The sequence below is a fragment of the Hyla sarda genome, chromosome 9 (assembly GCF_029499605.1).
Source record: "Hyla sarda isolate aHylSar1 chromosome 9, aHylSar1.hap1, whole genome shotgun sequence".
NCBI lineage: Eukaryota > Metazoa > Chordata > Amphibia > Anura > Hylidae > Hyla > Hyla sarda.
In genome coordinates this window covers 35,110,239-35,132,507 of record NC_079197.1, presented here as the reverse complement: position 1 = coordinate 35,132,507, position 22,269 = coordinate 35,110,239, and the positions used below count along the sequence as shown (strand labels likewise).

General features: G+C 40.4%; 1 protein-coding gene across 2 annotated transcripts in view; it reads left to right on the top strand.

Moving 5' to 3' along the window:
- Positions 1-15,039, top strand: part of RABGAP1 (RAB GTPase activating protein 1) — a 198,227-nt gene extending 183,188 nt beyond the window's left edge. For both annotated transcript variants that reach the window (XM_056540844.1, XM_056540845.1), the window contains exons 24-26: positions 5,744-5,815; positions 7,563-7,763; positions 12,986-15,039. In XM_056540844.1, the coding sequence (XP_056396819.1) occupies positions 5,744-5,815; positions 7,563-7,763; positions 12,986-13,108 (396 nt within the window). In that variant the 3' untranslated portion in view covers positions 13,109-15,039. The remainder of the gene's footprint in view (positions 1-5,743; positions 5,816-7,562; positions 7,764-12,985) is intronic.
- Positions 15,040-22,269: the final 7,230 nt, after the last annotated feature.

Here is a 22,269-nt window from a genome sequence, read left to right as displayed (position 1 = left end):
GGGGGAGGATAGCAGGCAGTGGAATTCTTGTAAGTCAAGGCATACACCCTATTCTGTTATGTCAAATAACCAAACCTTTTAAATAACGTTCCATGCAGAGTTATAACACATCCTTTCATGATGTCTGATGGAGTGATATACCGATGGGTCCGACTCACACATGCTATAATTTAAGCAGTGTATTTAACTGTAAATACAGTCTATAAAGCCAAGTAAACTTGGTGTCTCTGGAGAACAAACACCACCTCTATTACTGATGAATTGACAGCAGAAATATAGAAAGCAATGATTTCTTTCCGCTACTGACAGTGCTATCTCTTACTAGGTACTCCACAGAAACCTCTCATATAAGGAAATTCAATTCTGCCGATGTAAGCTGTTGACTAATAAAGCACTAAGGGAGCACTTATTTTCAGTGCACTCCTGAATACATCGAACTAGAAATACTCTGATGAAAAATAGTGCTCAGTCGTATCATATTCTTCCTAAATTGCTGTTCGTGTAGTCAAGCGTGCATCAGCAGTGGTCAGCCGAAGCTGCTACTTATTTCTCTCTGAATTGTGTGGACCATCTGGGCAGAAATCGAAAATACGTCTGATTGAGCTAGATACTGATCAGAACTGAAAATATAATCTGTGTTTGTATAATAGGAAATCAAAAGCTTTGTGGGTGCAGATGTTACCATTTGCTATTCTGGGGAAGGAGGATTGTGGAGCAACAAGTCCCTTATCAAAGTCAATCTCCTACCAGTAAAATCCCAGGGAAATTGGGAAGTATGGAACCGGTCTCATAAAATTGAACAAGGTCAGCGACTGTGCACTATATTAATGATGGGTTAATACCTTTGTCCACCCTCCCAAATCTGAGGTGTAAAAGTCTTTCACTCTACCATCATGTCCCTGCATTTTTCTGCTGAAAGAGGTCATGAAACAATGGAGTAAATAACTGAACATAAATTACCAATGTCTGTTATTTTAACGGGCATTCTGTCAAAATAACGGACATGTTCCATCCGTTATCACCCCTTATTTTATGTCCATTATTTTATTTCCATGTTCTGAACATGCACAGTACAAATAACGGATCATAAGGGACACTAAAATAACAGGCATTAACGGATGTCAATTGTGAACGTCCGTTACCCATAGACTTCAAAGTTAAAATTTTTATGTCTGTTATTCCACTGTTATTTTTGACGGGACAAAAATTACTGCATACACCGTCTTTTGTGGCGTCAAAAATAACTAATGTCAGTTATAATGGGACATGACTGATGCTAAAGGATGGTCAAAAAAATCCCATTGACATGAATGGGATATTTTGATTGCCGTTTTAGGGACTTTCAGATAGGAGTTCATGACGGGAGGTTTTGCAGGGTGACAACAGTAGTGTGAAAGAGGGCCTAAGAGGATAATCAGCTGAACCTGAAAATTTCAGTAGCACAGACTTCTTCTAGATAAAGCGTATAGCATATAATGGACCGGAGAGGTAAGAAGGGCCAAAAAGATTATGTATATAGATTAACAGAATAAAAAAAGATTAAGCAAGAAAGACAGAAGAGTGGGGAAAAAGGGAGCAGGGGGTAGAAATAATTAACGACTAAGAGGAGTTTCTTGCAATAGCACAAATAAGAGTCCCAACCAAGATTGTGGTTTTAAGAGAGGTTTGGAGTATTTTACCAGTAACCTCTTATTGCCTTTAGAGTTTTCTGCAAAAAGTGATTCCATGCAATTAATTTCTTATCGCCATTCTGCCATGGTAAGGTGTGTATAGTATGCCAGGTGGAGCAGAAACACTGTGCATGCTGCTGTTAAAGGGGTACTCCGCTGCTCAGAATTTGGAACAAAATCTTCCGAATGCTTAGAATCAGCGCCGGGAGCTCATGACGTCATAGCCCTGCCCCTCATGATGTCACATCCCGCCCCCTCAATTCAAGTCTATGGGAGGGGGCGTGACAGCCGTCACGCTCCCTCCCATAAACTTGCATTGAGGGGGCGGGTCGTGACATCATGAGGGGGCAGGGCTATGACATCACAAGCTCCCGGCACCAGCTCTAAGCATGCATAACATTTTGTTCCAAACGCTGAGCAGCAGAGTACCCCTTTAAGCAGAGCCAGAATCGCTTATAGTATCTGCCATTATGAAAAGACCTGTTTTATAGGTACGCAAGACTATACAATACTGTGTACCTATCATATATATATATATATATATATATATATATATATATATATATATATATATATATATATAACATGGTGCCCATATCAGTTCCAACACTTCGAACAGCAATCGATTAACATAATATCTGTAGAATGTAAAGCTTGTGAGGCAAGGTACATTGTCAGGAACCATAGGCAGCTTATAACTATTATTTGTAGGTTTTCCTTTGGGATTGATAGCAGAGATAAAGTGAATGTTCATGTTTAAATACTATTTATATTTTATTTTTGTCTAAATAGGTTTATATGGCAATTGGTTTTGATATATTTTTATATTTATACATTATTGCTGTCAGAGCTTTGTTTTTTTTCTGATCCAAATCTCCAATTCCACCATAGTTTTAAATACAAGAAATTAGTACAGAATTTTGAAACAAAAAATTACATGATGTGATAAGGTTTAGATTCCCTTGAAACTAAACCTGTCAGCCCCTTTATGTTATGGTCGCTGTGTAGTGACAGGCATGGTGATTTCATCAATCTGGCAGTAATGTGTGAATATGCAGCGGTTTAGGCGAACGCGCAGTTTAATCTTTGCCATGTAGTAAGCCTAGGGAAATGTAGTCAGTCAGCGAGTGAATGGAGGGGGGGATTGCATCTCATGAGTACATTAGACTCCTGTCTCAAAGAGCTGACTGTAAGCTCTTAACTACTATATAATTTTTCACTGGATTTTTCACTGGATGTACACTGGTTTTGTTGTGTATGTTGGACATTTATTTTGATAAAATTTCAGATAGAGTCTGGTATGGTAAAAGTATTCACATTTATTTGTGCATACATATAAGAACAGACAAGCAAGACGCGTTTCGGGGTTATGTTACCCCTTTCTCAATTACAGGTTAAAAAGCTGTCTACATACAGGTATACAAGTTACAGTTAAATACTGAAAAAAAATGGTCGCCAAAGGGAAAGGTCAGGGACCACCCAGGGGGCCTGACCCTTCCATTTTTTCATTTTTTTTTTTTTCAGTATTTAACTGTAACTTGTATACCTGTATGTAGACAGCTTTTTAACCTGCAATTGAGAAAGGGGTAACATAACCCAGAAACGCGTCTTGCTTGTCTGTTCTTATATATATGCACAAATAAATGTGAATACTTTTACCATACAGGACTCTATGTGAAATTTGATCTCAGAAGGGCAGCGCAGCTGCAGAGCATACTTTTTCCTTCTCCAGCAACGCTATCTCCTGTCGATCACCACCCGAGGTGTTCGGCCAAGCTCCTGCAGGCTGCAGCCCGAGATCTCCTGTCTGACCCCACACGGAGGGGTGATACGCCTTTTTCAAAAGTCCCCCAGGTGAGCGCATATCAGACGGGGGTAAAAGTGGGAATTATACCAACAGAATCACACGAGGCGCTGTCCTCTCCTTGTCTTCTCTCTCCTTTATTTTACCGGATATGTATTTTGGCACAGTTCATCAATTGTGCCTCTTCAATAAACCTTTTGGTGTTGACCTTTTCTCCAAAAGTCATCTGTAGTAGAGACTTCATGGTTACTTTTTTGCAGTGGTCATGAATTTATCCTTTTTTACTTTTGCATTTGGGCGCGAAAAAAAGTACAAATCAGTGCGTCTATCACTAGTCTATGCTTCCTTCAGAGAGGGCAGCATAAAGAGACTGACAGGTTCCCTTTAATCTGTAGACAGTATGTTATAGAGCAAGTGGAACTAAATGCATTGTTATTTAATTTTGTAGGAAAACCTCCAGGATAACTTATTATTACCCGGTTATCTGAAGGACCCAATAAGGGAGTGTTACAATGGGATGACTTTTTTTCATACAGGATTTTCCCTTTAATTATTGGATTTCTGTTGGAAGGGACTTTTGGTCTCCCCCGGTAAACCCAGCTAAAACCTGGAGATTTAGAGGCGTACCTCAAATGCTGTCTTAATTTTCTTAAGCACTGTGCGCCATAGTCCTTTTTCTAAATGGCATTCATCTAACATTTGTTCTCCCCATCGTATATAACTATGCATTTGGAAGCGAAGCTCCTCCGCTTTATCTCCACAGTACCCTTGTCTACTCCAATACCCAGTACAATAGAATAACATTACACTGGGTCTCACTCTGGAGACGGGTGCCATAGAGACAGAGCAGGAAGCACCTCCGTTCAGGTATTTAGGCCCCAAATTTATAATGAATGTAATTTAGAAACATGACTGTCATGCACAGTGCTTTCACTAAAAACTAATATATTTTCAACTTGTTGTTGCAATAGCTGCCGTTAGTTATTGTGACCATCCTCTGCTACATGTGCAGTGTAGACAGATGCCAGAGAATTAGAACATAGTTAGAAAAATAGGTTAACTGGTGGGTGTCTTACTTGACACAAACGGATAGGATGTTTACTGCAGACATTTGTGCTCGGAGTGGGTCATGAAAACATTTATTATTCATGTGAAAACTGTACAATTATAGGGCTTAAACAATGTCAGCCAAAAAAAGCTCTGCTGAAGAGTCGGACAAAGTACAGAAATAAACCTGTGGTCAGAATTGCTCATAAATAAGTCAGAGCTCACACTGATGTCACTTATTCCTAGTAAATGAATTGCCTGCTGGATACGGCTGCCTACAGGTCCACTTTTGTGTTTCTTACATTTATTTTGGCATTTAGGATTTTTAGTTCTTATTTGTGATATTTAATCATATGTCCATATATTCTGTTAACAGTGGGATTATACACTACATGTGCAATATAACATAATGTATGTACCCGTCTGCTGGAGCGTTTCATGTATCTGTTATTTGCTTTCATTGTGAAGGTTTTCTTCACAATGAAACCTAGTAGGAATGTAGCCTTAAAACCTGGTAGGAAAGTAGCCTTAATTAAAACTATTTCAAGGTAAGCTTGGTGACAATTAAAGAGGCATCTTTACAGATCCCTAATTTCTGAATGCCAAATCAGTTTAGTGGTGATCTTATACAGACATTTTTGTATGCATATTTAAAGCATTCCTTCATATAACAGAAAAAAAAAATTATAATTATATATTTTACTCACTAGGTCATGTATCTTCTGTATTTGGCTCACAAATTCCTCTGTCCTGCTGCTTACTCATTCTGACATCCACTGCTCAGGAAGGGGCATGTTGCAAGCAAGCACTGAGCCGGCCCTCACTCACGTAATGCAGCAGGGGGTTCCAGCAGCTGGACCCCCTGTGATCAGACATGTTATCCCCTATCCTTTAGATAGGGGATAACATGTCTAGGGGCAGAGTACCCCTTTAAAGGAATGCTAAGCCTAGACATGTAAGATTATAGTAAACAGAAGAACTTCTTTTCTACAATTTTTTGTTAGAGACACGCTGAAATCATGCTCAGAAAATGAAGAATTGATTTACTTACTTCCGATGTATCAAGCAGAGCAGTTGGCGGGAGGCTCCCTCTGCAGCTAGTTGCCTTACAACCAGACACAAGAATGTAAAGAAGAGGGAATAAATGGTTAAGATCCTGGGACACCTTGGTTAATAAATAGTCATTCCTATCGTCTAAACCCAAACATTTGTTCATTTGCAGATATGTTCCCAGTTGAGTGATCGACTAGAGAAGCAGCAGTCTGCAAACAAAGCTGAAATTGAGAAAATCCGGGTAAGTTCAGGCTGACTGATCTATGGGTTGTTACTTTCACATATTAGAGTATTTCACTGTGTGCATTTTCGTAATATATTTGCATTTAGTATAATTGCTCCTGTGGCAATAAACTTACCGCAGCTTGTTAAAAGGCGACAGACCATTCATACAACAATCACATACAAACTAGCATTGCATGTAAACACGATAGACTTCTATAAACAATCCTCTTAGTCTGTGTATGAACAGTTGTAGGAAATCACATTTTAGTGGTTGGAGGGCACCCTCTAATAAAGGTCTCTCAATAAGGAGCTGAATATAGTTTGAATCTCTATTATATTGCTAATATAGTTGCCCAGGTATCTCAGTATGTTAAATTAAATTGAATGTATAATTAGCCACTAAAATGAATAATACCATAGGGCTGGGCGGTATACCAGTTCATACCGAATTTTTGGTGCTGCACGATGTGAATTTTAACCCATACCGCAATACCGGTTTGGCCCCTCCCCCTCGGGAATGAATGAATGAATCAGCCCAGTGCTGCGCTGTTCCCACATCAGGAAACTAATCCTATGTGACCTGCGAGCGCTGTTTTGCCCCCCCCCCCCCAATTAATTATAAGCCCAACCCTGCGCTGTCCCCATCAGGGTACTACTCACATGTCACCTGCAAGCGCTGCCATCCTCGTCCTGTTTGTTGCGGTTGCCGGCGCTGACCCTTTATACCAGTGGTCTCCAACCTGCGGACCTCCAGATGTTGCAAAACTAGAACTCCCAGCATGCCCGGATGCTGGGAGTTGTAGTTTTGCAACATCTGGAGGTTCCGCAGGTTGGAGATCACTGCTCTATACTGTGCGTTATCCCTATGCCCGGGCTGCAAAAAATAAACAAAAAAAACTTTAACTCACCTCCCGTTGGTCCGGTACCGGCCTCACTTGTTTCCTGGGGACGGGAACGTCGGACAGCCGTCAGCCTATCACCGGCCGCAGCGATGTCCCGCCCTGGCCAGTGATAGGTTAAACGCACTGTCATTTAAGAAGCCGGACTTCTTACATGACAGTGGGCTCAGCCTATCACCGGCCGAGGCGGAACATCGCTGCGGCCAGTGATAGGCTGACGGCTGTCCGACGTTCCCGTCCCCAGCGTAAGGCCGACGTAGGTGCGTTAAAGTTTATTTTGTTTACTTTTTGCAGCCCGGGCATAGGGATACCGCACAGTATAGAGTGCCGGCGGCCGCAACAAAGAGGACGAGGAGGGCAGCGCATGCAGGTGACATATGTGAGTAGTACCCCGATGGGGATGTGGGCTGATAATTGGTATGGGGGGGGGGGGGAGGATAGGAAATACCGTTATATACCGTGGAACCGCCAAAAGTTTAAAAAATGCCATGATACACACATTTGGTCATACTGCCCAGCCCTATAATACCATGTATTATTTCATAGCTGCATGTTCAGCTGTCTTTGGTTTCATAAAGCAACAAATATTGACTTTAAAAGGTTGTTCCAATAATAGATATATGGCATATTGAAAGGATAGAGCTGAGAACCTCACCTTTGGAGAAAAGGGTGAACAGGTCCAGTGTTGTGCCCGAGTCTAGCAAATGGGGAAGAGTCAGCCAAGTATAATTAAGTGAACATTAATGTAAGCAGCTGAAGATTAAGTGTCATTACAGATGTTGTTCTTAAGATGCTGAAACTAATTATTAAGTATCGTGTAGTTGGCCTAATTCTCGTAATTCTTTGCTGTCTTTAACTACTTAGCAAAAGGTAGAAGGTTGTGAACGGTGTAGAGAATTTTTCAACACAGAAGGCAGAGTGAAGTTGGTCAGCACTAACAAGGAGAACTCTTCCGAGGAGAACACCGATGAAGAGAAGGAGACTTTGAAGAACCAGCTACGGGAAATGGAGCTAGAATTGGCTCAAACTAAACTTCAGCTGGTAGAAGCAGAGTGTAAGATACAGGTAAACCATCAGTGAGGAATCCTAGTAATAGCACTCTTCAGGACTGTCAATCAATCTTATGTTTACAGTAAAGAAAGCATTGACAGCTATTACATAGACCACATGGCCGACACAAGTCTAATGTACGGCATTTCTGAAGCCTTAAAAGCTTATTGTCAGATCTTTCCTGCTTATATATAGACCTATTCTTACCAACATGTATTAGAACATTACTGTGGTGCTTTTATAATATGTTATTGTAGGTTGAACAGACTTTCACTTTACACTTAAGCTTATGCTTTCGTTAGGATCAGGCAACACTAACCAACATCTGTCATTTCCTTCATGTACACTGAATGGCCAGTTTATTAGAGACACCTGCCCTTTTGTGATTAGATCTTCCCTGTATGGAACAGACAGTAGACCACAGAATTGAGCATATAATAAAGTGCACATATTTAAGTGTGAATCCACATTAGGATGGGAAAATTGAGTGATCTGTGAACCTTGGAACAAGACCTGGTTATCAGTGGAAGACTATGTGGGGACAGAATTTTGAAAGCAGCCAACCTTGTGTTTTTTTAGTGCAAAGTTGTAGAGTATACAAAATGGTGCGATTGTGGAAAAATATAGAGTGAAAGGGGATCCTGTGAAGGTATATAACTCGTCCATGAAAGGGTCAGAGGTTGTCTGAAATCAGTCAAATGAACATTCGGTCACAGTAAAGCATTTTACAGCCAAATGGTTATCCAGCCGACATGTCCTGGCACCCATCTTGTTCCTTTGTACAAATGGGTTAGAACAGCAGATGGCCAGTTACTGTTTTAAGGAAACAGAAAGCCATGACTCAAGCCCACAAAGGATACAAAAACTGGATCACTGATCAGTAGAAAATATTGGTAAGACAAATCCAGGTTTTTGTTGAACCATGCTGATGGAAGGATCAGACTTTGACACAGATGGGATGAGTCAGTAAAGTATTGGGTCAACATATAAGTGTGGGGTATGTTTTGGAACACCCTGGTTTCTGATACCTGTGGATAGACAATTGGACATTAGGTTAAACCAGCTGTTAACTCTATGACAGAACAACACTTTTAGTAGGACAGTGCACTGTCACAAGGGTCGTATAGTCATGGATTGGTGCCAAGAGCATTCCTTGCTTCACTGGCCTTAACCTTTCCCCATATCTTAATTCTATAGAGCGCCTTTGGGACACCGCAGAATGAGCCTTTCATTTCAAATCATGTCAGTGCCTCCTTCCAAATTTGCTGCAATTGAGAAGTGTTCCTGTCTGTATGGACCAGTATTCCTGTAGTTGATTTCAACAACTAATCTATGATGCAATTTCTGCAGGCCATAGGAAGTTCACATATCAGTAAAAATCTATAGTCAGTCTAGCATTTAGTAATTCATTAATATCACTGGGCCAAAAAGGCCTAAATGTAGCTTTTAATGCAAACTTTTCAAAACCCATTTTAAACCACTTGGTAAAGATAATATTCCAAAGAAGTGTCACACAAATATATGGAAATGGTAATCTCACTGCCAGGGAAATAATCAGCGCCTTGACAACAGAAAATACAATAACCATATGCAGAGAAGTATATGTAAAGCTCTCAATACTTGGTATACTGTACATCCATATAACCATGTATGTAGCCTCATGCAACTCACATGACCCAGATGGATGTATCTCTGTAATAGCTTGGCTATCTACAGTATAAACCACGAACATCAAGCTTAACTGTTTCTTCTGATGTAGATTTTTTTTTAGGTCAAGAGGGTGCCAGGGAATTGTCATCCATCACGAAGATCAATGGTGCAAATGTAATTATTTCTGAGGTTCCTTTTGTCTCTGCCTAATTGTCAGAGCTTACATCCTGAAAAGCAGTCCTTAACATATGGAGGCTATGCCTAATAGTGGGCTACCCATAGGCTAGCTGGCAAAATTTAGTCTATGGGCAAGCACACAGCACTGACCTGATGTGATGGCCCTTTCTAAACACCTTTAACATAGTCTACCGTATAAAGATGGTATAGGTAAATAAACTTTAAACAGTTTAAGGATGGCAACTGGTTGTGTTTTCACATCTTTCCTATCACTCACTTGTCTGTGAGTTGTGCTAAATTACCAATAACATGGTTATTTATGTATACAAATAAACTATGTTGTAGATGTCATTGTAAGTTTGAATTATACAAGCTATCTAGTAACTTACATCATTTGACGCTTTTCAAGTTTAGAGACTTGTGCTCTCATGGCTGTAAATGATATGAGAAACTACCAGTGCATTGACATGACAAAAGCAGCCAGTGGCGTACTGTCCTACTACTCTATGATGGGCAGTGTTCTAGTAGCGTTACTTGGCATAGAGCACATCTGCTAGCTAAAATGATCTTAAAGCGTACCTGTCAGATCCAAAAAAAAAAAAAAAAAAAATATATATATATATATATATATATATATATATATATAATTTACTCAGTACCTAATCCATGTACATCTAATTTTTAGATCTCCTTTATGTATTATAAAAAAGATCCCATATCCCAAATATCCAATAGTCTTAGAAATCCTCTTAGGAGAAGGCGGTGTGTCCCTCCCTTGTGGTGGTGGGAGGTGATTGGTGTGTCTGCTCATGCAGCCTTGTCCATGAGTCATTTGTTGTCTGATACTCCTGCAGGACTAGTTAGTGTCCCTAGTGGTGGGATTTGATTTTCAGTAACAGTTTTCTTTATTTAATATTCAACAATTTTTAAACAACCTAAGGTCTTTAATTTTCATCAGTAACAACATATAAGGCAGTGATGCAGAAATAATATATAACTTTTATTCCAAATCTTTTAAAAAAGGATTAAAAAGTCAATAACTAACAGTATAGTTGGTCAACACAGGACCGTGCTCATGAAAAGACATCGCTTCTATCCAGTGATGTCCAAGCATCTAGAGGCCAAATATAGGGCCCCAAGGTGGAGGGTCTAATTAGACCTTAGATGGAAATTTGTCAGTAGATCTACCTGGGCATTATCAGTTGTTGGGATCACATGGTCCAGAGTATAATAAACACCACCAGTCCGCATAGGAGAACCAACCACCCAAGTTCTCATACATGGTTATTGAAACCAAGTTCATCTACTCTATACATAGGATTTATGTGTTACTACATATCTGTGTGGACACAACAATTATTCTGTGTTATCGCCAACATTGGAATCTACATGGATGTGACACTATACACCCTATATGGATGTGGTGTTATATATGCTAGCTAATCTATATGTATTACTTAATCTAAAGCTATGATATGGTGGTTTGTTGTTATCATCTTGACCCTGGACCTTTGACGGTGTGTAAATCACTCTGAATTACTTTTCGGACTGTAAGCTCACCAATCTGGACATTGACTGTGGTTCTAACTTGCCAGTGACTGACTGACATACCCATCCCTTTATCTATTTTCTATCTGGTCTGTATTTGACTAACTATTGATCTTAACTTAGTCCATATATACCTATTTTTATGTACCCCTCTGTGATATGACTAAATACTGTTAGCCTATTATTCCCTCCTAGGTTCCCTGATGAACCCCTAAAATAAGTGGGAGAAACGCGTTGGACAGGAGTATGAGAGATTAATCAGCTAACCACCTGCGAGTGGAAACACTAAACCCTACCCCCACCCACACTAAATGTAGTGAGGGATAGTCATATGTTTAGGTAGGACTATTTAGATATAGGTATTCACCTGTTACCCTACAGCCATTTTAAAAAGATTTGGAATAAAAGTTATATATTATTTCTGCATCACTGCCTTATTGGATGTTCTTCAATTCTCTATATATAGTTTATTTTCTCTCTCCAAGGGCACCTTTATCAATACACCCTGACAGTGAGTAGTCTCATGGGGAAAGGGGTGTTCTTATTGAAAATTAATTCCCCAGTGATATATTAGTAACAACATATAAAAAGTTTTTGGATCTGACAGTGCCCATTTAAAGTGATCACAAATGGTTGCCATGCCCAAGGCAGAAATAAAGTCCTGTGGGCCCCAAAGCAATAATATATATTTAGAAAGTTAATAGATAAGACAGTTTTCTATGCATGATATTACTGTATGTCTCTAAATAATAGATGTACAGCTAAAAAATAATACCAGTATACAAGGAGCAAAAAATATTTCCAGCATACTGATATGTATATTACCAATAATACCGGTATACACAGACAAATAATCCTGCAACACCATGACTATTACAATGAACACTTAGAGACTAGACTGTTACTAAAACAAAATCCACTATACAAAGACCAATATCCCCTCCCCCCCCCCCCCCCCCCCAATACACTGACCATATAGTGGTATACACAGACTCTGCGGACCATACAAGTGATTACAGTGCAGTTACATTCAGTGACTTACATTGAGCGTCTTCTCCAATCGCAGTAGTTTACTTTTCCTTTTTTTCTCCATACGGCTTATGCTGTCATAAAGACTTCTGCCGGCCACAACTGCCTGGCAAACATTTTGGGCTCCTTGCTCCAGCACTTTCCTCACCTCTATACAAACTCCTCATCTGTATTTCCCCACACAGTAGTTAGACCCCTCTGTGCCCCGATATAGTAGTTGGGCCCCCTTTGTTCTCTTCTATAGTATAACACCCTTCTGTACCCCTGTACGATATAGGCCCCTCTGTGCCCCCATATAGTAGGAAAGCCCCTATGTGCTTACATCTGCAGGTCTGGACCTCTGCACGGTTGGTCTGGGTATGGGCGACTCAGTTGAGCAGAAGAATGACAGGCAGTGGCTGTACACAGGAGCAGCAGTCCACAGCTCAGCACATGCTCATCTGCTCCTTTACTGTCTGGCAGGTGCCGTGCAGCATCAGGAGTGTGACCTAGCAGACTTGCATAGCGCACTGCATGTCTAATAACAGCACCTTTGGCCCTAAAATCTGTTGGGGACTGTCTGGGGGTGGCATATGTCACCCAGCCTGCCCCTGGGTCTACCACTCATTCTTAATTGTCCCTTTGTGTTTCCCAGTGATCCTCATTGTTTCTCATGGAACTACATTTTATATATATATATATATATATATATATATATATATATATATATATATAAATGATAGTGGTAACCATATGTAAAGGTCCAATGTGTAATTACATTGGGTGTTTCTAGTGTACATGGCCAGCTTTAGACTCTTCTAATGTGTTTTACATGTTTTTTTTATTTTTATTAGGATCTGGAGCATCATCTTGGTCTTGCCCTAAATGAAGTGCAAGCAGCAAAGAAGACCTGGTTCAACAGGACCATCAGCTCCATAAAAACAGCCACTGGTGTGCAAGGAAAAGAGACCTCTTAACACCCCAACTCTTGTAAAATAATTAAGTCTTTATGAAAACATGATACCTTCTGTTGCCTTCCTTGGCCAGATATTTTGGTTTGCCTATATGTAAGAGGACCAGGAGTGCAGCATGGAAAGATGGTAGGAAGTCAGTGCTTGTCAGATATATGTACGATAAGACATCTTTGGCCCTCTGTTATCACCTCCAGAGATCACTTAAAAATCCTAAAACTAACTGAGAAGGGTGAAGAAAAATCATATCTTTCTATTATTCCCACCACACACCATGGGTTATATTTTGCCCTTTTTAAATGTTAAGTGACAAGGAATTGTTTTTAAGATCACAGTGAAATAATGAGTAATCCTTAGTACGATGTCTATATACAGGATAATGACCTTTAACATGAAGCCACTGAGCACACTAAGGAACTTGTACGTTGTGGACTCGTGAGCTGATAAGTCAGTGCTTGGCCATGAACAGTGATGGTTCTTAATTTATCTTCACTTGACTTAACACAGTTAATACCAAAATGAGTTTGTTAGGCTTCACATTTTTTTGAAACACATTCTTTTTTTTTCCTTGCATCCTGAGATGGTCTTTTAATAGTTATAGCCGAATGGTCCTAAATTGCATTAAGAAATACTGTATTTTGAGCTGCTGTAGGTCTAACACAAGGGTAACATACCCTCAACTAAAAAAGATCAGCTTTTAAGCTTAAAGATCAGATTTTACATTAAATGGCCATGTAATTATGCCAATATGCATCACTATTGTTTACCAGAACTGTAGAGATTACCGAATTCAGCTAAGACTGAAATATATGATAAGAAGGCAAAAAATGGGCCTCTCATGCAACCTTACATGTAGAGCAGTTGACTGTTATCTCTGTATCCACTATCACGCTGAGAAGTTGAGTAAGATCATGTTACTATGTTGTCCTTTTTCTAGTGGCCAATGCCAGTTGGCAGCCACAAAGCACTGTCTGCACCGTCTAGATGTACTGCGTATTTATGTATTGCACACACTCAGTCTTGGAGATAATCTGCAGATGCCGAAGAGAAGCAGTCAAATGTCTTGAGATAGCCTGTTCTCTTCCAGGCAGGTTACAGCACTGAACGCTCCCACTTTGAGCTGTTTTCTTTGACTACCCTGGGTTTAAAGCACGTGTCTTTGTCTTTCCGGCGATGTTTGTTCATTTCAGCTCTGACGCCTCGCAGCTACTGTTATAGAATTTGTGTTGGTAACTCTTGTCTTGTCTGAGGCCTGTGGTACATCCGATGGCAATTCATTGAATGCCTAAAAAGAGCAAACATCTGGAGCCTTTGATGGACTTTTACAGAGAAAGAACCCGGACAGAAGCCACATATTCCATCTCCAGCAATTCAGAGAAGAGTGATTTATTTTTTTCTGCGCTTAGGAGAGGCTTTATCTTATTGCTCCAGTCCTTTGGCTAGTATACAGCAGTATGAGATCTGCACTTTAGGTGCTAAACACAAAGTATGTGTCATTCCTTTGGAGTTACAATGTCATGTAGAAATCAGATGTAGAATGGCAGTTTTGCACCTTGTAATTTTTTTTTTCTTTTTATTTATATTTGTTTTTGTTTTTTGCTCGCGGTTGTTGCATCAGTGATAAAGTTGTTTAAAGTGTAAGCAGGTTACACTAAGAGGCACTGGTTTGTGTATATATACAGTATATAAAAAGTTTGGTTTATTTTGTATATCTACTTTTTTCTTAGTTCCTGTACTAACGCTAGCTACTGTAAAAGTTATATATCTGAAACTTAACATGAACTGCTAAAGATTTCTTTCCCTGCAGCAGATGTCCTTTATTGTTTTAAACATAAGGAGATTGCTGTTTTTTTTATTTTGACAGTGTGCTAATAGTGCTGGTGTAGGTGCAGTGTGTAAACCCAATGAACTAAAATATAAAGTACTATTAAATTTGACTTCTGAGCACTCTATTTCATTGCATCAAACACAAACTCACAGTGGGATTCTATGAAAAACAGTAATGCATATAAAAGAGGGGTATGAGTTATAATGGTATGTGAATTCCATCACACAGTTAATGCCCCTGTCATAGAAAAAAAATGTACCATGTCAGAGACATGGCAAAAGTTTTGATCAGTCTGTCGGGGTGTCAGTGCTGAGCCCCACACTGATCAGGAGAACAAGCTGGGAGAAGAGCCATGTGGTGCACGTCACTCCCATATTGATCTTTGTCCAGTTTGTATGACGGACTACCACATGCTTCTCCTTACTCGTTCTCCTGATCGTTGGGGGTCTAAGGCCACCAAAAGATCTTAACTTCCTGTGACATGTCAAACGTTTTTTTATATGACAGGTACACTTTAAGTAACTTACAATAAAATACAATTTAGTACTCCTCAGGGCTGTGGAGTCGAGGAGTCGGATGAAATTTTGGGTACCTGGAGTCGGAGTCGGCAAACAATGCACCGACTCAGACTCCTACTAAATTTAGATTGGAATAAAAAAAAAAAAAAAAAGCAATTTTAAATGTCCCAATTCACAAAAAGTTATAATTAATGACTTCTCTACTGTAAGAATAAAGACCAATTCATGCAGTGCCTCACATAACCGCAAAACGAACACGTTAAGTGACTGTGAAGAAGCATGCTTTTCATGTACTTCACTATATGGCACGCAACGCACAATTAGGAGCGGCAATACTTATACTTTCCATAGTGTTGTGTTCTGCTGTTACAGGGAACCCATGGGTAACCTACCCTCTCACTGATAAGGGATTAAGTAAATATGTTTTTTTGCAGGACTAGAGACACTTATATAAGTGAAGGGAATGGAGGGTCAATAGTTCAAGACTGAAGCTGTAAACCATTGGAAAAAGGCTATAAAAACTTGTAAACTCGATTGTTAGCTTAAAGGGGTACTCGCGAGTTCGCTCTGTGCGTAATGACGGGCGATACAGGGGCCGGAGCATCGTTACGCCATGGCTCCGCCCATCGTGATGTCACAGCCCGTTAGCAGAGTCGATAATTCTGACAGAAGCAGCTCTCATATCTGTGGGACTGTTGGTTTTTCTTACATGAGATTACTGTGTACAGTGTTTGGTGTAAGGCCACACTTGCCACCATGCAAAGGAACATAGTGAACAGGTACTGAGCCAGCAAAGAATCCTTAGAGATTTCAGCTCTGAAGCCTGTTGAATTGTAAATGCAGCTCAGTTCTATAATACAACTTAGGCTCAATTAATCAATGTCGTGTGTTTGCCAAATTACTTGGCTTTTTTGCATAGATCAATTCTATACATGATCAGCAAAATTTGGTTCAAAGCTGCACATAAATACTTTAAAGAGACTATAACCTAAATTATAGTTTATCTATAATTGCTGTGCAGTTAAGGCAATCTATTGTAGGTAAATGCTATTTCAAGCTTAGAAGACAATGTTTAAAAAGGATTTCAGTTTTTCAGTGAACAGGCTAGGAATGTATTAGTTCGATGGTGTCTTTCGGAAATGTGAAAAATGCTGAATGAATGTAAATGAGTAAACTGAATCTTAACTTGGTTTATGCATGTTCCTGGGCAATGCCTTTTATTAATGTTAAAGTTTTTTGGTCTAAATCTTTTTTGCAAGTAGCACGTTATAGAGTTGGGAGTAGCTGAGCACATTGATACATGGTTTAAGAAGAGAGCCAGAACAATGCTTTTTTTTTTTTTTTTTTTACACATCTAAGCTGTGGCTTCAACGTGACCAATAGTCAACATTAAAGGGAAATACATTTTTTTGTTGCTGTTTACTTACTGTTTCTGAGGGTGACCTATTTGTGGTCTGCTTTTGAGTGTATTATTTTTTTGGCCCCTTCGCTCCCCCAGTTCACCTTGTGGTCCCAGTAGTCTCTGCAGTACAGATTTCCTTGTTTCCTTCCGACCGCTATATTCTTGAATGCCGCCCACTCTGCCTTTTCCTCCTCCCTGTTTACTCCCTTTTTTTTTTTTTCTTCATCCCATTCCCACCCACCCTATTTGCCCACGTGCTGCGGCCAGTCAGGAAACAGCACACACTAGGCACTAAGCATATTTATAGCGTGGGAGGAGAACATGCCGATAACAGGGGCAGGGGTATTTCTGAATTTCTTTAGTCAAGAAATGAAATGTAGTATGGCACAGCAAGATCTCACATTCAACAGGAAAGAGCCAACGAAGGGGAGGCAGCAGATAAACCTTACAGTATATTGTCATTCTTTCTTCTTACCAGTGCCCATGCATATTGACCTTATGCGGTACAAGGTGACGCTTGCTGGAGGATGGGAAGGAGCCGAAATTGTCAAGTTCTGTGTGCCGCATGAACAGATTTCAGCCCAAGCCTTAAAGGGGTATTCTGAGTTATATTTACTTATCTCAGAGGATAGGAGATGTCAGACCGTGGGTGGTCAAACCATTGGGACCCCTGCAATCTCCAGAATGGGGTCTTTGTTATAAATGGAGTGTGAATCGTACAGGCAACACCCGCATTACCCCCCCCCCCCCCCCCAGGGAACCTGACACTTATCCCCAATCCTTGATGGGACATCAATATTAGATCAGCAGGGTCTGAATCGAAGGACCAATAAGCTTTTAAAGGAACCGCTCTATCCTATTTAGGTATTTGGGACAATGATGCAGTACCTTACTCCTCATCTACTAAAAGTATGTTGATGTAAACATGGACAGGCTATCTATTTTATATGTACATCTAACCCCTTTATGGCGCTACCTGCTCCTGCCTGTTGAGGGAAGAATTGTCATTCACAGGAAAACAAGCTAGCCATGCTGTGTGAAATGAAAGGGAAAGCTATCATGGGGATCTGGGAGTAGAGAAGTATAATGGTGACTGACAAGATAATAAAGTCATCCTTGGAATTGAAAAGAATAACACATTTATCCTGAAGAATAAGAAGAAGAGTGGAGTCATGCGATGGATACTGTAGAATACTATACATGGTTGTTTAATCCCTTAACCCCCCTTTTTTTTTTTTTTTTTTTTTTTTTTCGTTTTAAACTTATAGGCCCTAAGAGGGGAGTTTTAGATTCTTTGTGGGTCTTTGTTTCTGTCAGGTATTTTTGCATGGTATTTGCTATTGTATTGTGTATTTGCCAATTTTCCCTACATTTTAATATAGCAACAAAGACAAACAAAAAGTAGCTGAGCACTCGCATAATGGACCTGGGTCCCAAGGCAGGAGAGTCGGTATCAATCCCGGTCTTCCATAGCGGGGAGGCAGTGGATGGTACGGGAGAGTATCAGAATCCGGCCACGGACCGTATCACGCCCACTGGTGCTTTGTCAGGCCGTGTATTATACACAGCCTGACAAAGCACCAGTGGGCGTGATACGGTCCGTGGCCGGCATCTGATACTCTTTCCCCCCCCCGTACCATCCACCTCCTCCCCGCTATGGAAGACCGGGATTGAAACAGACTCTCCTGCCTTGGGACACAGGTCCATTATGTGAATGCTCTGTTACTTTTTGTTTCTCTTTGTTGCTATATTAAACATACACTTATACATACGAGAGCACCACAAGACAGGTTGGTTTCCTCTAGTCCGTTCAGGTATTTTTTTATTTTTTTTTATTTAACTGTTTGTTTATTGTTTTATCAATAAAAAAAAAGAAAATTTTTAATACAGCAAAAAAGGAAAAAAATGAGAAATACCCAATAGAAACAAGGGTAAAAAAAATAAAATAAAGTAAAATACAATTCCAGTAAAGACATGTTATAGGATACCAAGAATCTTACATCTGCAAAGCTGTAAACTCTGTCTAGGTCTCTATAGGTTTTTGTGTCTCTATTATAAAGACTATCTACAATCTTGTATATAGTAGCTCATTAATACTTTCTTTAAACAGTCTTTCCATGCTTCTGAATTATGACATCCATAGTTTTACTATTTAGCTCAACCGACATATCCCTAGATGAACACAAAATCTCGTACTATTCACGTTGTCAAGTGAACATTTAGTAGAGATAAAGCGTTATATTTAATTCCTGCTAGATTCTCAGAAAAGAAATAATAAGGGATGGAAAAGACAAAGGGGAGAGAGAAAAAAAAAATAAAAAATAAAAAGAATAAAAGGGGAATAAGTAGATAAATACCTGTTTTTAATCAAAGTGTGGAAGACTAGAGTAGTTTCATGCCCGTGCGACTCCCTCCAGCATTCCTCGCTTTAATGTGGGTTGACCCGTTTTCCATGTATTCATCCCATTCTTTCCAAATATTGAAAAAGTGAGAGCCTATTTTCCGTCATTGCTGTTAGGTATTCCATCCGCCTAACTTCCAGGATCCTATTGGTCAAGGTCTGGATGGATGGAGGGGTTGGCTTTTTCCATTCTTTGGCTATCAGACATTTTGCAGCCGTAAGTATGGAGTGGAATAAGCTGGATAAGCTATTAGTGGCACCTGTTTTTCGACTCCGCTCCCTATTCACATTTGGGTGCATTATTTGCTCAGTACCAGTGCCGTCCCACCCCTTATTCCTTTTTTTCCCCCTACATTTTCCTTTTTTTAACACATGCTCTGAGCTGTCGGGTATTCCAGAGCTTAGATCTACCACTTTTTATGTGGAAGCATTAGTAAATTTGTAGATTTCTTTAAAAAAATTTAGCTTTTTGGAGACCAGCCTCTTTTCCCTGATGGCCATGCCCTTTGAAGGGTTTTCTGAGTAAAGTGGAGAGTCAGTAGGGTTTGTTGGATTTTTTTTTTCTTATGCATGACACCTGCAATACAAAAAAAATCTACAAAATCTAATCTGAAAAGCCTTTGTATATGAGGCCCATAGTGTAACATGAAACAACAAAAAATGTTTTAATGTCAATAACATGTTAGTTACCATTATTCTACAGATTAGTCTGATTACAATGTTACCAAATTCATTTAAGTTTGTTACACTTTACAACTTTAAGAAACTGCAGAGCTGTGAGAGGGCCTTTTTGTGATGGGATAAACTGTTTTTATTGGTAGCTTTTTGGGGTAGATGGAACTTTTTGATTGCTTTTTAATTCATGTTTTTTGTGATGTGAGATGCCCCAAAAAAAGGCCTATGTCCAGAAATAATAGAAGCTCTGTTATAGCAGCCACATGGCTCTTGGCTGCACCAAAGAGGTGCTGCAAAGGGGCCCAATCGGACACATGACAGGACTAGCACCCCCACCAGCTAAGCACCTAGATGTCGAGAAGCACTCGCATACACCTACCCCCTTTTGACTGACAGCCAATAGACTTATTCATTGCCACGGAGGCGGAGAATTGGAAGAGATGGACCAACTAACCCTGGGCTCTTGCCGTCCTTGGAGTATCATTTACATACTAGCTAAAAGCTATATTTCGGCGCTGGAAAGGACTATGGTGATAAAAAAGGTATTCCCATAATTCTGATGAGAAGCCTTATTTAGCAATGGGCTTAGTGTTATGCCTGTTTAGTCACTGACATTTTGTATATTTTTACTTTGAGGGCTTACCCACAAAGATAAGTATTTGTGCAATTTTATTTATCTCAAAGCGTAATTGTATGTGTGATCTGATCGCTCCTTTGTAGATTATATTTTTATAGCAAGCCCTCACAGAATTAGGGTACGTTCACACGAGCGGACCCACACTGTATTTTACGCTGCAGATCCGCCGCTGAAGGACCACTGCATGGTGGCTTTACATGTGCCCGCTCGGAGCAGCAATACGCCGCTATGAGCAGACACACTGAAATGATGTGTGAGTCGCCGCGCGCGGTGTACTCGCACACATCGTGGCTGCTCCCCCTTCTCCATGAGCTAGGCTGAGAGTTGCCGCGATGTGCGAGTGTAATGCGCATGCCTGCTGCAACTCGCACATCGCAGTGTGTCTGTAGCAACGTATTGCCGCTCCTAACAGGCACATGTAAAGCCACCATGCAAGTGGTTCTTCAGCGGCGGATCTGCAGCGTAAAATACGCTGTGGGTTCACTCGTGTGAATGTTCCCTTAAGGCCCGTTTACACTACAGAATTTTGCGCTCTGTTATTCAGAGATGGTGCTTATTTCCCATGGGATTTAACCGCCCAAATAAGTCCTATTAAAGAACTGGGATTCCCTCGCGGACTTTTTAAGTAAATATATTGGGAATCATTGAAATCTTAATGACCATAAAAACGAAACCCCACAAAATTTGCAAGACTACTTTTTTTTTTTACTTCACTACAAAAATTATTTTGTTTCAGTTGCACCATACCATTTATTATAAAATTAAAGGGGTATTCCGGGCAAAAACATCTTATCCCCTATCGAAAGGATAGGGGATAAGATGTCTGATCGCGGTGGCCTGCCGCTGGGACCCCCTGTGATCTCCCTGCAGGACCCGCATTCTATGCGTAGCTACGCCTGCAGTTTTGGAAACTGCCGGGCTTCCGAGACAGGGACGTGACGTCACGCCACGCCCCCTCCATTCATTCTATGGGAGGGGGCGTAACTGCCGCAACGCCCCCCTCCCATAGACATGAATGGAGGGGGCGTGGTGGGACGTCCCCTTCTCTGAAGCCCGGCGGTTTCCAAAACTGCAGACGCAGCTACGCTTAGAATGCGGGCTGCTGCAGGGAGATAGCGTGGGGTCCCAGCGGCAGGCCCCCGCAATCAGACATCTTATCCCCTATCCTTTCGATAGGGGATAAGATGTTTTTGCCCGGAATACCCCTTTAAAGGCATCACTGAAAAGTTGAAAAGTACATTTAGTCCTGCAAAGTGCCCACTTGGCAGATGGAAAAATAAGGAAGTTATGGCTTATAGAAGGCGAGGAGTAAAAAATAAAAACGCAAAAATGACAGTGGACTGCGGCAGAAAGGGGTTAAATGTATCAAATACTGTATATCTCATCCAGCTATGACTCTCCATTTTATATTTGAGGGATTCCTTTTTATACTTTTGCTTTTCTAATTTCACAATTTAAAGGGGTTATCCATCATAAGGTGATTTTAGTACGTACCTGGCAGACAGGCTCCCTGTCATCAGCTGACTAGTGAGGTCAGGTCGCGGCCGCATTGCAACCTGGGAAAAATAACAGTCAATTTGTATGCAGTCAACAGTCAATTTGTATGCAGATAAAATAAATATTGGGGTAAAAATCACAGAAGAATTGTGAGAAAGACGTCACACACAGGTACAGACACTATTATGAACTACACTAACTTTACAGCC